The sequence below is a fragment of the Pan paniscus genome, chromosome 18 (assembly GCF_029289425.2).
Source record: "Pan paniscus chromosome 18, NHGRI_mPanPan1-v2.0_pri, whole genome shotgun sequence".
NCBI classification, from domain to species: domain Eukaryota; kingdom Metazoa; phylum Chordata; class Mammalia; order Primates; family Hominidae; genus Pan; species Pan paniscus.
Window position 1 is genome coordinate 35978333 of NC_073267.2, and position 18042 is coordinate 35996374.

The 18042-nt window shown below is 40.8% G+C and overlaps 1 protein-coding gene and 1 non-coding gene across 3 annotated transcripts in view; both read right to left on the minus strand.

The window, feature by feature from the left end:
* Window positions 1–899: 899 nt before the first annotated feature.
* The window catches only part of LOC117978610 (centrosomal protein 20), a 36504-nt gene continuing 19361 nt past the window's right edge, over window positions 900–18042 (minus strand). For both annotated transcript variants that reach the window (XM_063597577.1, XM_063597578.1), the window contains 3 exons: window positions 14936–15020; window positions 8625–8761; window positions 900–2698 (listed from right to left, as the gene is read on the minus strand). In XM_063597577.1, the coding sequence (XP_063453647.1) occupies window positions 2622–2698; window positions 8625–8761; window positions 14936–15020 (299 nt within the window). In that variant the 3' untranslated portion in view covers window positions 900–2621. The remainder of the gene's footprint in view (window positions 2699–8624; window positions 8762–14935; window positions 15021–18042) is intronic.
* On the minus strand, window positions 12294–12397 carry LOC129394353 (U6 spliceosomal RNA). The gene has a single exon (XR_008621556.1). It is a non-coding gene; the product is annotated as a U6 spliceosomal RNA (small nuclear RNA).

The following is an 18042-nucleotide window of genomic DNA, read 5'->3' on the forward strand; positions in this document are numbered from 1 at the left end:
TCCTGTCTCAGCCTCCTGAGTAACTGGGATTACAGGCACATGCCACCGCGCCTGGCTAATTTTTTAATTTTTAGTAGAGATGGGGTTTCATCATATTGGTCAGGCTGGTCTCAAACTCCTGACCTCAGGTGATCCGCCCGCTTCGGCCTCCCAAAGTGCTGGGATTACAGGCCTGAGTCACCAAGCCCGGCCAGCAGTTTTATTTCACTTTTATTTTAATAAGATTCCTGAACACCACACAATCCTCGAATCGTGGTTGTTACCAAAAAATCAAGTACCAAGTGGCTGGGAAGCATTGTCCCAAATGCCTTTAAAGGCATATTCTCACAAATGTTCATCTTTCATGTACACTTGGCTTTAAAAGAACACATCAAATTTTACATCATCATAAAGGTATGTGAGTGATACACAAATGTGTTCTTGCACATCATCATAAGGCTATTAGTTTGTTCTGTGCAAGCATATACGCTAAGCTTCCATTTATCTTCTTCAAAAGCCACCTCTGCTCCTGCTATGAGGTTTTAGATCACCCAAGTTGTACATTTCCTAAATCCCTCTTCAGTTCCCATTCCCATCCTGTTTTTGTGTAAATCCAAGTTTTCTCCTAAAACTTCTGTAGCATCTCTAGAAGATAAGTTCTCCCAACAATTCCAAGAAACCCACGAGTAAGGTACTTAACATAACACGTTTATGAGAAGGGTTGGCTTGTCCTCTGTGCTTTTCCTTCCTTCCTATAAACATGTACAGATGGCAGGAAAATACCCCCGCCTCCACCCCTCGACAGCGAAGCTTCTGAAGATCCCGACGGAAGGCCTGGCAGCCATCTCCAATCATTCTTCTGTTTTTGATGTGTGGCTTTTGATGAGAGAACAGTGATATGAACACCCTTTGCACCAAAGTGACTTGCTTATTTTTTTTATTAAATGATACATTGAAAGTATAAAAAGTTGCCGCAGTACAAACAAATTACAGAATAATGCATATAAAAGTGCTATGGACTACACGTGACAATTCTGTTTAACTTCCATCTTGATGATTTTATATCAGTATCCAAAATTATATACACCAGCATTTTTTCCCAATATAGTCTTACATGATTGCAATTCCTGAGGTAAACTAAGTGTCCGCTGCCAACATCCTTGGACGAAAACCAAGTCCCCCGGGAGAATTCAGATATTTATATTCACACATACAATACAACGGAATTCATCAATGTAATCAGATATTGCAGATTTAAAAATGGAAAATGGACTCTTGCAATACTTCTGCATCCATATATAATTTTACCAGCAGGGCCTCCCGAAATGTTGTGTAAGTATAGTTTAAATGGATTTCATTAATAAGTTTCTGCATTTAGATAAAAATTCTTGGCTAATCTGTAAGAAGTGAACACTGACTAGCATTGCCGAATAGAAAATCAAAAGTTTCAACAATTTGCAAAGCAGCACAGAATTGACACCCTAAAGAGGATGCCAATTTTGCTAACTACAGCTCTTACCACTCTTCTCCATGGAAAACCTTTAAGCTGAATGTTGTCAGTGTTTAGGTGCGCAGGCAAAATTTAATTCTGAATATACCATCGAACTTTTGCCAATCAGGAGCTATCTATCATCATAGTCAGTTGTTTTCAATGAAATGAGCCTGTGGACACTACATTAAAAATACTTCTTTAATAAATATCGAAGTAGCGTATTAGAGATAGCACATACTATTTTTCTATCCCAAGAATAAAAATTGATGTTTGATAAGAGTTTCGGAGCCCAAACAAGTAGGGGGCTGGCCCTCTTCTGGCTCATCTGTGATTGCACAACCGAGGGCCACACGGAGATTAAACAATGCCATCTTTGAAAAATCCCTTTCTGGTATTTCTTCCAAAGCCTGTCTCTTCATGCTTACTTCACATTCTTTATCTAATAAAATAAACTCTTTGTTTTATTTACAGCAAAATTATTACAGCAAATTTACTTCTCCTCTACCTTTTAATTAAATCTTCCAGTAAGCCAAAGTCTAAGGAAAGAAAAAGTACATTGTTGCCTATTGAAAAGGTAATACAAAGCCCTTTCATTTCCTTACAAACTTTAAGGGCCTTTATAATACTTCCTAAATGGCTGGGCTCAGTGGCTCACACCTGTAATCCCAGCGCTTTGGGAGGCTGGGGCACACAGATCACCTGAGGTCAGGAGTTCAAGACCAGCCTGGCCAGCATGGTGAAACCCCATCTCTACTAAAAATACAAAAACTACTCCGGTGTGGTGGCACAGGCCTGTTTTCCCAGCTACTTGGGAGGCTGAGGCAGGAGAATCACTTGAATCCGGGAGGCGGAGATTGCAGTGAGCCGAGATCGTGCCACTGCACTCCAGTCTGGGTGACAGAGCGAGACTCCATCTCAAAAAAACAAAAAATACTTTGTAAAAACAATACTTTTTTTTTCCAAGTCAAATCCAATAAGCTAGATGACAAGAGTTAGCTTTTATTCACCAATGTAGTTAAACATGAGGGGTGTTTTGTAGAAACTCAAATTTCTACAAACATTAGTGGTGCATTTTGGTAACATTGGGACAATAAATAAGTTATTTAATTAATAATACAATTTTAAGACGAAAGATACCCCAAACAAAGCATTATCTGTTGACTGCCTGAGAAACATGAAGATCTTCAATGTTAGTACTTTTCTGCTCCTCCTTTCTTAGGTGGTCATCTGAAATGCACAGAAACCAATGTTAATACTTATCCCAAGTCAAAACACACAGATAGGTAGACATAGCTACAAATATCTTAGGATGTTACATATTTAATATTCTATGAGTACTTTAGATGGTTTAGGACAATGAAAAAAACCCATTATTTTTTAAACACTGTTGAAGAAATCAGAGGCCAAGTGTTGTGGCTCACGCCTGTAATCCCAGTACTTTGGGAGGCCGAGGTGGGTGGATCACCTGAGGTCAAGAGTTATAGACTAGTCTGGCCAACATGGTGAAACCCCGTGTCTCCTCAAAATACAAAAATTAGCCGGGCGTGGTGGCAGGCGCCTGTAATCCCAGCTACTCGGGAGGCTGAGGCAGGAGAATTGCTTGAACCCGGGAGGCAGAAGTTGCAGTGAGCCAAGATCGTGCCATTTCACTCCAGCCTGGGCAACAAGAGTGAAACTCGGTCTCAAAAAAAAAAAAAAAAAAAAGAAAGAAAGAAATCAGAAATGTCTGGCATTAGGGACTCTAATTATTCAAAAGAGTTTCTTGACTTTTTTTTTTGAGTAGAGTACAACCTGCAGTAAACCCATGCATAAGTAGTTACAAACCTCTCTCTTACATGTAAGGAATGAAATTTGCAACAAAGGACAAGGTGTTCAATCAGCATTTTGAGGGTTGCCAAAGCTCTTCAATTACAACACAATGAAAACCACTTCAAATAGGATCACCTGAGGTCAGGAGATAGAGACCCTGTCTCTACTAAAAATATAAAAATTAGCCAGGCGTGGTGGCGGGCACCTACAATCCCAGCTACTTGGGAGGCTGAGGGCAGGAGAATCGCTTGAACTCAGAAGTGGAGGTTGCAGTGAGCCGAGATCGTGCCACTGCACTCCAGCCTGGGCGACAGAGCAAGACTCTTGTCTCGAGAAGAAAAAAAAAGAACCTAGAGACTTAATATCCTAATGCAACAAAAATGTAATGCAAAAACTAGATTCTTGAGAATATATGAACCCCAAACACTTTCTACAACTGACAAAACATCTTTCTTGCAACAATTTTGATAATAGGAAAAAAATATATACATAAATTTAGATAAGCTGCTAGAAAATGCAATTTTATCACTGGGTTTTCTAATTCTACAATGTGATTATACACACGCTTTATTAGTTCTCAGCTGCTTATTCTCAGTGCCAATACTACTTTAAGGGTCTGGCAAACAGATGGAAATCTCTCTCCCTTTATTTTAGGTAACTTTGCTGGACAGAAAAAAATTAACAATTTCCTCAGAAGGCAACAATTTTAGGTCTTCTAGAAAAGTGTTATAAAAAATGAAGTCTAGTATGCTTGATAGATGTGCAATAAAGTTAAGCTGATGACTGTCCCTATTATAAAAATCTGGTCTTTCATTTACAATAAAAATCTTCGCCAGGAATGTAGTCCCAGCTACTTGGGAGGCTGAGGTGGGAGGATCACCTGGGCCTGTGAGGTCAAGGCTGCAGAGAGCCATGATTGTGTCACTGCACTCCAGCCTGGGAGACAGAGTGAGACCCCATCTCTTAAAAAAAAAAAAAAAAGAAAAAAATGTGTGTGTGTGTATGTATATATAAAGTTGAATAGCAAAAACTACTTTGCCTTCAAGATTACAAGCACTAACAGCAGCAGTACAAATGCACTGGCTGTCATTTCAAAGGTGGGTGTGCCTACATAAACCCTCTTCATTTTTTTTCAGCACTGAAAACTTGGATGAGAGAAGCACTTTTTCATCTTGGCATGCTTTGGACTTACTTCTTTCTTTCCTTTTTTTTTTTTTTTTTTTGAGACAGAGTCTCGCTCTGTCGCCCAGGCTGGAGTGTAGTGGCGCAATCTCGGCTCACTGCAACCTCCACCTCCTGGGTTCAAGCGATTTTCCTGCCTCGGCCTCCCGAGTAGCTGGGACTACAGGTGTACACCACCACGCCCAGCTAATTTTTGTATTTTCAGTAGAGACAGGGTTTCACCATGTTGGCTAGGCTGGTCTCGAACTCCTGACCTCAGGTGATCTGCCCACCTAGGCCTCCCAAGGTGCTGGGATTACAGGGGTGAGCTGCCATGGCCTGGCCTGAACTTATTTTCAAGTAAAAGCCAATTTAGTTTCAGGGTTTGATATTTCTGTTGAATGAGCTTCTGTGGAGACAAGGTGCTGTGATGTAGAGAATAAGGATTTTAGTATCTTCATAACCTTTTCAATGCTGTCAAATAAGAGTTACGGAGACAGTGAGCTAGAGTTGAGGAAGTAAATGGAAAGCTTAAGTGTGTTACTGAAACATGATGCAATTCTGGCTGACAACTTTCAAGGCACTACACAAAGAGGTTGTGTCAATAAAATTTTTGATGACCAAGAAAATAATTTGCAAAATCACTGTTCTTCCCCGATTCATTCAGCAGTCATCCTCATTTCTGAGCTGTCTGCAGAGCTTTCCACAGAACAGGCACCCAAGGTGGCTTTACTGACTTGAACTCGATTCTGATGTTCCTGGCACTTTAGTGGTGTACAGGTCGTGTGTCTAGGTGTCTCTTTCCCTCCCTCCCTCCATAAATACCTTTCTCTCTATGGTGTATGCGTAATCTACCGCTTTCATCTCAGAAGAACAGAAATTGGTTAGGAAATAGTGTTCCTTATAACTTTCTTACTAGTCATGAGCCGTGAGTATTAACAAGGCTGATTATGAAACTTACAAACCAGAAAGTTATTTCTCAAGCGGTTATTTTTCTTTATGGGACTGATAGTATCAATGACTTGGGGTTGCTGTGTTAAGAAGTGTTAAGGTGTACAATATCCACTGGTGACAACTGAACTCAGAAACCCATATTGTCATATATTCTTGGTAAGTGTATAGACTGATAAAGCCTTTTTGGAGGGGAATTAGACAATATCTACTACATTTTTAAATATGCATATCCTGTGAACCAACAACTCTACTTTAGGCATCCACACAAGAGAAACGTGTAGACAAAGATACAATGTTACATCACAATACTGTAATGTGTGGACAAAGATACAATGTTACATCACAATACCGTAAAAGCAAAATATTTAAAACTAAATAAGAGTGATTATAAGATGGGAGACTAGCCTGGGCAACAGGACAAGACCCTGACTGCAAAAAATTAAAAAATAAGCGAGGTGCAGTGGTGCACCCCTATAGTCCCGGCTACTTGGGATGCTGATGTGGAAAGACTGACCCCAGGAGTTTGAGGCTACAGTGAGCTATGATTGTGCCACTGCACTCCAACCTGGATGACAGAGTAAGACCTCATCTCTAAAATTAAAAAAAGGATGATTGTAATAATACTCTGGAATATGAAACAAAGTTAAAAACGAGATCTACACGTATCAACAAGTGAAAAAAAGCAAATTGCAGGATAACGTGCACCATAACAATGTATATATATTTAAATACACAGAAATGAGTCCCGAAGGGGCTGGGCATGGCCAGATGCAGTGGCTCATGCCTGTAATCCCAGCACTTTGGGAGGCCAAGGGGGGTGGATTGCCTGAGGTCATGAGTTGGAGACCAGCCTGGCCAACACAGTGAAACCTCATCTCTACTAAAAATACAAAAATTAGGCGGGTGTGGTAGCACATGCCTGCAGCCCCAGCTACTTGGGAGGCAGGAGAATCACTTGAACCTGGGAGGCGGAGGTTGCAGTGAGGTGAGATTGTGCCATTGCACTCCAGCCTGGGTGACAGAGTGACAGTCCATCTAAAATTTAAATAATAATAATAAAATAAAATAAAATAAATAAAATAAAATAGAAATGAGTCCCAAAGAATACCCTGCAAACTGCTAACAGGGACACCTTCTATAAAAAGGGAGAAGAATTGAGGAGTTAGGGAGAGGCAAGAAGGAAGAAAGGAAAGTTAAAGGGAACTTTTTACTATTTAAAAAATTTAGAGATTTACTCATGTACTTGCACTATTAATGTTTTATTTTGCTCGTTAAGTACTTGCCAATTAGTAGGCAGTAATGTCAGTTCCTTACCAATCCCTAAAAAGAGAATTTGGAAAACTTCTCCATAATCTATATGTGGAAAGGTATACGGGAACAGCAATCAAATGTGCTGATTCTGCTACTAATTATCTGCTACAGGCCTTAGATGAGTTACTTAACCTCTTAGTATTGGAACCTTCTTAAAGTTTTCTCAACTATGAAATAAGTAGGTGGGAATGACTTATTTTCCAACATTCCATCCAGTTCAGCATTCTAACATATATAGAAAGATATCTCCTAGTGCAGTCAGAAACCACCTCCAAAATAGGTTATCCTGATTCACTGTTTACTTTCAGACCTCAAGAGACACCAAGCATCTAACATGGTCACTACTGGTCATAGCAGTTTAGGAAACTACAAAGGCAATCCACATTTTAGGCGTTTCCTAAAAGTTCGTGTCAACATTCAAGATTTACATTTGTTCTGATAATTGGCAGCCTAAACCCCACCTTTAACTGTCCTTAAAAATTGACCAGCTCTTGGCTGGGCGCGGTGGCTCAAGCCTGTAATCCCAGCACTTTGGGAGGCCAAGGTGGGTGGATCATGAGGTCAGGAGATCAAGACTATCCTGGCTAACACAGGGAAACCCTGTCTCCACTAAAGATACAAAAAATTAGCCGAGTGTGGTGATGGGCCCCTGTAGTCCCAGCTACTTGGGAGGCTGAGGCAGGGGAATGGCATGAACCCAGGAGGCAGAGCTTACAGTGAGACGAGATCACACCACTACACTCTAGCCTGGGCGACAGAGCGAGACTCTGTCTCAAAAAAAAAAAAAAAAAAATTGATCAGCTCTCTACCACAACTGCAAACACTGAGCTATAACCCACTCAATTCAAATGGTGAAAATGGGATCCCATTGCTGGGATAATCAAAATAAGTCAGGGCCAGGTACAGGCTCGTGCCTGTAACCCCCACACTCTGAGAGGCCGAGGTGGGAAATCACTTAAGACCGAGTTCAAGACCAGCCTACTGAACACGGTTGAGACTTCCATGTCCACAAAAATTAAAAAATTAGCTGGGTGTGGTGCCTGAAGTCCTAGCTACTTGGGAAGCTGAGGCAAGAAGGTGAGAGGATTGCTTGAGCCCGGCAGTTCAAGGTTACGGTGAGCTATAATAGCACCACTGCACTCTAGTCAGGCGACAGAGTGACTAGAAAAAATACATAAAAATTTATGTATTTTTATGTCTCAAAAAAATACATAAAAATTTAAAAGCTACCAAAAGCTCATTTAAAAAACAGGCAATCTGAAAGAAATGTGGGCGATTCTCCTAACAATCTGTAACTTGTAGGTAACTTCCACTGTAACATAAACAGTATCCTAAAAATGCAAATGACTTCTCTATCTGTATTTAGCAATCTTACCTTTTATTTTGCAGTCATGGAGAGGAAAAAAAATAATCACTTGATAAAAAGCTATTTATTCAGTATACCAAGGATCTAAGCTGCTCCAAATACTTACAATTTACATGAAAATTGGAGTTTTCAGTATTTTTTTATTTTTTTAAAATTTAATTAATATAATTTTTTAATTAAAAAAAATAGAGATGGGGTTTCACCATGTCACTTAGGCTAGTCTCAAACTCCTGGCCTCAAGCGATCCACCTGCCTCGGCCTCCCAAACTGCTGGAATTACAGGCATGAGCCACTGTGCCTGGCCCAGAGTTTTAAATACTTCTATAAAGAAATGACATCTAAGAATTCTGCCCAGTTATGCCTCCCACCCTTCCCTGTCCAAGATTCTTTACAAAAAGCATTCTGTTTCTTGGAGTAACATAGGCTAGCCATATTAGATATAAGCAGAATTAAACTATGACTCAAAAGCTCAGTAAAGACTCCAAAAGAAAAATATATAGGAAGAAAACATATTTGCTGACAGCTAAATGATGAATCTTGGAAAACTCATACCCATTGGCTTTCTTCTACTAGGTTGTCTGCCAAGACTTGGGTCTGAAGGCTGAAGTGAAGGCCCTTTCAGAAATGCATTCTGGATGCCATCCTTAGTTCCACGCAAGAAATGGGCTAAAATCCCATATAAAAGAGGTCTATAGCAGGAAGAAAACAAAACAAAACCAAAAGCTAATAAATCTGCATAAACGGGAAAAGCTTAAAACATTTATTCTTTAAAAGGTAACCTCTGACATCAAAAAGACCAAGTGATTCACTAGACTTTAAAAAGCTGCATGATTATCCAAAATGCAAATTGTTCATACTTTTAAATTTAAGAGTACCACTTAATTTCACGACAATTTTAAAACCCAGAGAAAACATGTTAACAACTTAAACCTCATCTACACTGAAATATCATTTCTATCAATCCACAGGAATCTATCTTTTAAACTCCAAAGTCCAGTAGAGTATTTCCCAATACCTAACCCCATCTAATACACAACAGGTATTCAATAAACACCTCTTGATTAATAAGTCCTTGCCCTGAAAAAGTCTTAGGTCCTGAGAGCCAGGTGACCTGAGTTCAAATCCTGGCTTTGCCATTTGCTAGCTGTGGGACTCTGTGTAAGATTCTTAACCTCTCCAGCCTCATAAATGTTTCTTCCTTTATAAATTAGGATAAGCACCGTCCCTCCCTTATAGGGCTGTTATGCACTAAATGAGTTAATAAATGTCAAGTGTTTTTTACTGTGCCTGGCACATATGAAATGGTATATAAATGTTAGCTCCTGGGTAGCTAACATTTATTTAGATTAATATTTATATTACCTAATATTTTAAAATCTTCTTTATAGTTTACAGAACATATACCTCTTCTCATCTAATCCTCATCGTGTAATGTCAAGATCATCAACCGCAATTTATAAAGGAGAAAACCACAGCCAGGAGATTTGCTAGAGATTCCCCCAGATAGTAAACAAAGTTTACACTTGAACCCCAAATCCCATATTGTTTTCCTTACAGTGTGCTGCCTGGGAATTTATATTAGTACTCCTGCATCAAGGAAAGCTGCTCTGCTGACAATCAAGAGTGGTACAATGGAAATGTTTTCCTTTGTTTCCAATCTCAAGTTTGAAAACACAATTAAAAGGATTTAATCTTTATTTTTAATTTTTGTGGGTACATAGTAGGTGTATATATTTGTGGGGAGGATTTATTTTTTGAGATATGTATCTATTTACTAGCTGGTATAATGGTTTACAGTACGACACTCCCTTCCAAAGATGGAATCTCATTGCCCTCTGAGTGTGAGCTGAACTCACTTCTAACTGGCACAAAGCTGACTTCAGAGGCCACGTGGTAATGGCCCTGCAGCTTCCTCCTTGCTTTCTCTCTTGGATTGCTGCCTTTGGGAGAAGTCAGATGCCTCAGGACACTTCAGCAGCCCTGGAAAATTACATGCACTAAGGAATTGAGGCCGCCTGTCAATATCATTATGAGTTTGGAAGCAGATAGTTCAGCCACATTCAAGGCTTCCGACTACAACCCTGGCTGGCATCTTGACTCCAACCTCAAGGGGGAGCCTGAGCTAGACTTACGTGACTAAGCCAATCCCAAATCCCTGAATATTCCACAAATAATCTATGTTGTTGTTTTAAGCTACCAAATTCTGGAATAATATCACACTAATTTTTCCATGCCACAGGGAAACCAGGAAAGTAAGTTTTTTTATTTAATAAGATGCCGCAACTCTTATGAAAGCGTCACCTAGTAATATAAAACAGGTCTCTTTGTTTACTTTAATCTTCTCCAAAGTGTTAACTGGTTCAAGATGATTTTTAAATGTTAAAAGTTTTATTTTTTAAATAAATATTCAAAAAAATTTACTTGTGATTAAAATTTTGGGTTGGACATGGGGGCTCAGGCCTGTAATCCCAGGACTTTGGGGGGCCAGCCTGGCCTCAAACAGGAGTTTGAGACAGCCTGAACAACATAGCGAGTCCCCTAGCTCTACAGCAATTTTATTTTAAATTAGCCACAGAAGGTAATATGCACCTGTGGTCCCAGCTACTTGGGAGGCTGAGGTGAGAGGATCGCTTGAGTGCAGAAGGGAGAGGCAACTTGCAAATTCATGGATTAAGGTTTATCTTTTAAAATAAGTTTCAAAAAGATAAAGAAAAGTGCGGCCTCACAATAACTTGCCTGTAATTCTGAAATGCAAAATTCTGAAAACTGGATTCTCTTCATATATCTGGCAAAAAATCATCAGATGGCAAGGGTTGACCTAACAAGGCTATTACAGACTTTATCTTACTTTGTGTGAAAACATTAATGTGCTGGGTGTGGTGGCTCAAGCCTGTAATCCCAGCACTTTGGGAGGCCAAGGCAGGAGGATCACCTGAGGTCGGGAGTTCAAGACCAGCCTGACCAACATGGAGAAACCCCATATCTACTAAAAATACAAAATTAGCCGGGTGTGGTGGCATGCTCCTGTAATCCCAGCTACTCAGGAGGCTGAGGCAGAAGAGTCACTTGAACCCAAGAGGCAGAGGTTGCAGTGAGCTGAGATCATGTCATTGCACTCAAAAAAAAAAAGAGAAAGAAAATATTAATGTGATTGTGGAATACTACTTTAGGACTCCCTGGCACATACATGTAGTATTTGGTAGATGTACCATATTACTTTTTTTTTTTTTTTTTTAAAGAATTGAAGTCTCGGGCTGATGGCTCACACCTGTAATCCTAGCACTTTGGGAGGCCGAGGCAGGAGGATCATGAGGTCAGGAGATCGAGACCATCCTGGCTAACACGGTGAAACCCTGTCTCTACTAAAAATACAAAAAATTAGCCAGGCGTGGTGGCATGCGTCTATAGTCCCAGCTACTTGGGAGGCTGAGGCAGGAGAATCGCTTGAACCTGGGAGGCGGCACTTGCCGTGAGCCGAGATCACGCCACTGCACTCCAGCCTGGACGACAGAGCGAGACTCTGTCTCAAAAAAAAAAAAAAAAAAGAACTCTCGCTGTGTGGCCCACACTGGAGTGCAGCAGCAAGATCATGGCTCACTGCAGCCTCAATCTCCTGGATTTAAGTAATCTTCTTGCCTCACCCTCCTAAGTAGCTAGGACTACAGGCATGTCATTTTAAAACCCGAAAGCATTTGGATTTTCAAACATGTATCTGGCCTCAGTGGTTTCAGATGCAGCACTGCAGATCTGTAAGTAAATAATATGAGTAATATGTGACTATGGCAAACTCTGTGAATGCCAATCACTGAAGTGTGAGAAACAAGGGCTTAAAGAAGTTACCTAACTTTTAAAAAATAAAGCCGTTTTAGCACCTTTTTTTTTTTTTTTGCTTCCTCATCCTCTCTCAAACTTACTTCTTTTTTTTTTTGAAACGGAGTCTCGCTTCTGTCGCCCAGGCTGAGTGCAGTGGCACGATCTCGGCTCACTGCAAGCTCCACCTCCCCGTTTGATGCCCATTCTCCTGCCTCGGCCTCCCAAGTAGCTGGGACTACAGGCATCCGCCACCTTGCCCGGCTAATTTTTTGTATGTTTAGCAGAGACGGGGTTTCACCGTGTTAGCCAGGATGGTCTCCATTTCCTGACCTCGTGATCCGCCCGCCTCGGCCTCCCAAAGTGCTGAGATTACAGGTGTGAGCCAATGCACCCGGCCTTCTTTTTTAAAAAAATATGAAACATTTCACGAATTTGCGTGTCATCCCTTTGCCGGTGCCATGCTAATCTCTGTACCGCTCCAATTTTAGTTTATGTGCTGTTAAAGTGAGCACAAACTTCTTAATACTTTCATCTGAAGTAGGTATCTCAAAAGCTACCAAGAAGCCAGTAGGAGTATAGTCATTGCTTATTTCCATCAACTGCTAAATGTAAAATGATGTCTTGTATTAAATGATGTAATAACTCACTGCTCATCCTAAGTCACGCTTAGATTCCCCCAATTTTTTTTCCCACTGTTCTCAATTATACAATTTTTATACTTTTCAAAACACTTGTTACCAGGTGCAGTGGCTCATGCCTGTAATCCCAACACTTTGGAAGGCCAAGGTAGGTGGATAACTTGAGCTGAGGAATTGGAGACCAGCCTGGCTAACATGGTAAAAAAAATACAAAAATTGGCCAGGCATGATGGTGCATGCCAGCGTATGCCTGTAATTCCAGCTACATGGGAGGCTGAGGTGGGAGAATCGCTTGAGCCCAGGAGTTCGAGGCTGCAGTGAGCCATGATCAAGCCGCTGCACTCTAGAGACCTGGGCAACAGAGTGAAACCCTGCCTTGAAAAAACAAACAAAAAAACCTCACAGCACTTTGGGAGGTGGAGGTGGGCAGATCACTTGAGGCCAGGAGTTCGAGACCGGCCTGGCCAACATGGTGAAACCCCATCTCTACAAAAAAATATGAAAAAAAATTAGCTGGGCATGGTGGTGCACACCTGTAATCCCAGCTACTCAGGAGGCTGAGGCAGAATCGGTTGAACCCAGGAGGAGATTGCGGTGAGCTGAGATGGGGCCACTGCACTCCAGCATGGGCGACAGAGCGAGACCCTATCTCACAAAAAGGAAAAAAGAAAAAAAAAGAAACACGGGAAGATGAGAGGAAGAGAAAGAGGAAAATGCCATAAAGGAGTTACTATCTGAACAGGGCCAAAAGAAAGGAAAGATGCTCCAATAGAAGTTAAGATGCTCCAATAGAAGTTAAGAGGGAGAAAGGTGATGTAGGGTTTCTAGGATAAGGGAATGGTTTACAAGGCAAAGCAGCATAAAGTTGCAAAGTGTCTTCCAGACACAATCAGAAATCAGGTGTGAGCAGATACAACAACAGACGGGTAGAAAGAGGTGTAAAGTGCTACGCTAAGCAATAGGGACTTCACTATACACACAATGACAAAGGTAGTATATGATCCTGGAACATTAATTTTACACAAGGATTTGTGGGAGAGTTAGATTTAACTGGAATGTCATTTAAAACATTTATATAGTAAAGCAAACAACTTTCAGAACTTTTTTTTTTTTTTTGAGACAGGGTCTGATTCTGTCACCTAGGCTAGAGTGCAGTGGTGTGATCTTGGCTCACTGCAACCTCTGCTGCCCAGGTTAAAGCGATTCTCATGCCTGAGCCTCCCTAGCAGCTGGGACTACAGGCACACGCCACCATGCCTTGCTAATCTTTTTGTTATTTTTAGTAGAGATGGAGTTTCGCCATGTTGACCAGGCTGGTCTCAAACTCCTGACCTCAGGTGATCCGCTTGCCTCAGCCTCTGAAGTGCTGGGACTACAGGCATGAACCACCGCGTCTGGCTAGAGATGGGGTTTCCCCATGTTGTCCAGGCTGGTCTTGAACTCCTGAGCTCAAGTGATCCATCCACTTCAGCCTTCCAAAGTGCTGGCATTACAGGCACGAGATACCTCACTTGGCCTTAAGAACTTTTAAGATGAGAAAACGTAAGGCTTCAAAGAAAGTTCTAGATTTAAAAAAAGGCTGCTTTAAGCTATGTTCTCAGGTCTCCTATGTACTTTTTTTTTTTTTTTTTTTTGGCTATACAGGGACTCTCCAGAAAAAGTTTAAGAAACACTGAAATAGAAAAAAACTAAGAAAACTAGAAAGTGGTCATCCTCCTTTTCAAGAGCATAGTTGGTGAGAGGAGGTACACAGAGGGCAAAGGACAGAGTAATAGTAACGAAAGCAGTGGGCTGATTCAGTAATCTTGGTAGAAAAAGGTATTCAAGCAGAAGCTTGGGGTTGGAAGTTCATAGTTTTTGTTTTTGTTTTTGTTTTTTTTTAGGAGAGGAGAGATCTGAGTACATTCCTAAGTTGGAGTGAAGGAAGAGTTAAATATGAAGAAAACAACTGACAAGGCAAAGTCTCAGAGGCCAGGCATGGGGGGCTCACGCCTGCAACCCTAGCACTTTGGGAGGCCAAGGCAGGAAGATCACTTGAGGTCAAGAGTTCGAGACCAGCCTGGGCAACAAAGCAAGGCCTTGCCTCTACAAAAATAATTTGAAAATACAAATAAAAGTTGAAATTATGAATTTAAAAACAAACAAACAAAGCCTTAGAAGGACAAAGGATCAAGAAGTCAAAAGGAGCTAACTCCAGAAAGAAGATGCTTTGTCACTCTGAAGCCATGTAATTTTAGCTTCAGCAAACACAGATCTCATCTGACTTATTCACTGCTGCACACCCTGGATTTAGGACAATGCTTGACACACACTAGATCTGAATAAATACTTGAATTAAAATGAAGTAAAACCACCATGGTGCAATTATGACTCAATACAATATGTGGAAACTTCTTTAAAAAAAATTCTTACATTGTATTATCCTTTGATTCTTCAAATGCATTTAGTTCATGGATGAGAAACTGTCTGTCCAATGGAACTACAGGTTGACCAGATTCTGGGAGAAATAAATTCATGAGAACACTGAGTCTATTAAACTAAAAAGCAAATAAGATTTTGAAAAGAATCACATTTACCAGACATACACTTTTTAGATTTTGGAAGAATGATGACAACACACACCAAGACAGATCAAATTGCCTGTGATTTGATGACTTTCAAAATATCTCTTTTGTTAAATGCATGTCTTAATACAGTTTAACATAAATTCACTTTTTAAATTCCCCAGTGTTTGGTTGGAAAAATACCATTTCTATATCCAAATTATAATACTAAATTTTGGAAGTCTGTTTATCAATAACTTATTTTTGAAAAGAATATCCACTTGGTGACAATACTTATAAATAAAAATTAAAGTTAACCTGAAGTGTGGGGCAGCTGGAACTTTCACACTTTGCTGGTGGGAAAGCACAATGGTACAGGCACTTTGGAAAACAGTTGAGCAGTTTTCTTATAAAGGTGAGCGTGCACTTAACCACACAACCCAGCAATCTCACTCTTAGCTTTCTACCCAAGATTAATGAAAACTTATGTTCTCACAAAAACCTGTATGTAAATGTTTATGGCAGCTTGATTCCTAACTGCTAAAACTAGAAACAACTCAGTGCCCATCAACTGGTCATAGATGAGCAAACTAGCACAGCCACACAATAGAACAGTGTTCAAAGGAAAAACAAACATGGCTGAATCTTGAACGTATTACACTAAGTGAAAAAAGGCAGACTCAAAAGGCTACATCATGTACGGTTCCATCTACAGCAGGGGTCCCCAACCCCCGGGCCACAGATTAGAAACTGGGCCACACAGCAGGAGGTGAGGAGTGGGCAAGCAAGTGAGGGAAGCTTGATCTGTGTTTACAGCTGCTGCCCATCACTAGCATCACTGCCTGAGCTCTGCCTCCTGTTGGCAGAATTAGATTCTCATAGAAGTGTGAACCCTATTGTGAACTGCGCATGCGAGGGATCTGGGCTGTGCACTCCTTATGAGAATCTAAGGCCTGATGATCTCTCACTGCCTCCCATCACCCCCAGATGGGACCATCTAGTTGCAGGAAAACAGGCTTAGGGCTCCCACTGATTCTACATTATGGTGAGTTATAATTATTTCATTATATATTACAACATAATCATAGAAATAAAATGCACAATAAATGGAGTATGCTTGAATCATCCCGAACCATCCTCCCAGGTCCATGGAAAAATTGTCTTCCACGAAACCAGTCCCTGGTGCCAAAAAGGCTGGTGATATCTTGATTGTGATCTGGTAGTCATTACACAACTGCAGGCATTTGACTAAAGTATAGAACTGTACAGTTTAAAAGGTAAATTTTATTGTATGTAAATTATATCCCAGTTTTTTTAAAAAAGCCAAACCATTTAATATGAAAACTTGACTAACTGTCACTATATTTCATTCTGGTGAAGCCCAAGTCCCCGCTATTTTCATAATTTCTTCTTTTCTGGGTGTAACTGGTATCATACAGCCATCTATAACAAACAAAGGAAAGCAGAGATGCTGATATCAAAGATCCTTAAACCATAAAAATCATGAGTCTTTATGTAGTTCAGACGTATGTTTAATATTAAATAAAGGATCTGTAATGAAAAATTCTAACTTCACAAAGAATTCATTCTCTCTTGCAAAATCTACTTCCTGGCCTCGCTTCTTTGCTGAGGCATGAAGTAGTCAAAGCAGAGATGGAACCTGAAATGAGGGAATCCGATGACACACATTCAAGGTGCCTCAGACCAACCCCCAGCTGCATCCCCCACCCCACCAAGTCCAGGGGTAACCAGGATTCTGACTTATTTATATCCATCCAGTCTCTCCTCACTTTTTTGAAAGAAGACATTTAAAAAGTCAGCAGAAGATATTAAAAATATTCTCACCACTCAATAACTGTTACACTTGAAGAGCAAATTTATTTCTCAAGAAATAAAATTCAACAGATAAAGGGAATTTATCTTTATCTCCCCACCCCCAACCCCCAATATCATTCTCTGCCTCCTATCACTAGGATGAGTTTGGAGTTTCCCGCTGCTAGAGTCTGGATATTTGTCTCCGCCCAAATCTCATGTTGCAATGCACTCCCCAGTGTTGGAAGTGGGACCTGGCGGGAGTTGTTTGGGTCGTGGGGGTGGATCCCTCATGGCCTGGTGCTGTCCTTACCACAGTGAGTGGGTTCTCATGAGAACTGGTCATGTATAAGTGTGTGGCACTAACCTTCCCCACCCTTGGCCCCTGCTTTCACCATGTAACGTGCTTGCCGCAGTGAGCAAAAGCTCCCTGAGGCCTCCCAGAAGCTAAGCAGATGCCAGTGCCATGCTTGTACAATCTGCAGAACCGTGAGCCAAGTAAACCTCTTTTCTTCAACCGGGTGCGGTGGCTCACGCCTGTAATCCCAACATTTTGGGAGGCCGAGGCGGGCGGATCACGAGGTCAGGAGACTGAGACCATCCTGGCTAACGGTGAAACCCTGTCTCTACTAAAAATACAAAAAATTAGCCGGGCATGGCCTGTAGTCCCAGCTACTTGGGAGGCTGAGGCAGGAGAATCACTTGAACCCAGGAGGTAGATGTTGCAGTGAGCCGAGATCAATCCACACTCCAGCCTGGGTGACAGAGCAAGACTCTGTCTCAAAACAAACAAACAAACAAACAAACAAAAAAACCTCTTTTCTTCATAAATTACCCAGTCTCAGGTGTTTATTTATAGCAATCCAAAAACAACCTAATATACCAGCCTAGTCCTTTATAAATACCATGCTTTTAGATACATACATTTGTAAATGTACCTAAGCACTACATAGTAGTAATATTTCAAAGTTTTATCTCTATCTATCTATCTATCTATCTATCTATCTATCTATCTATCTATATAGATACACACACACACACACAAATAGACATATATCTACATATCTATATATAGACAGGGACAGGTTTTTTTTTTTAAGAGACAGGAGTTGGACCAGCCTGTCCAATATGGTGAAACCCCGTCTCTACTAAAAAATACAAAAA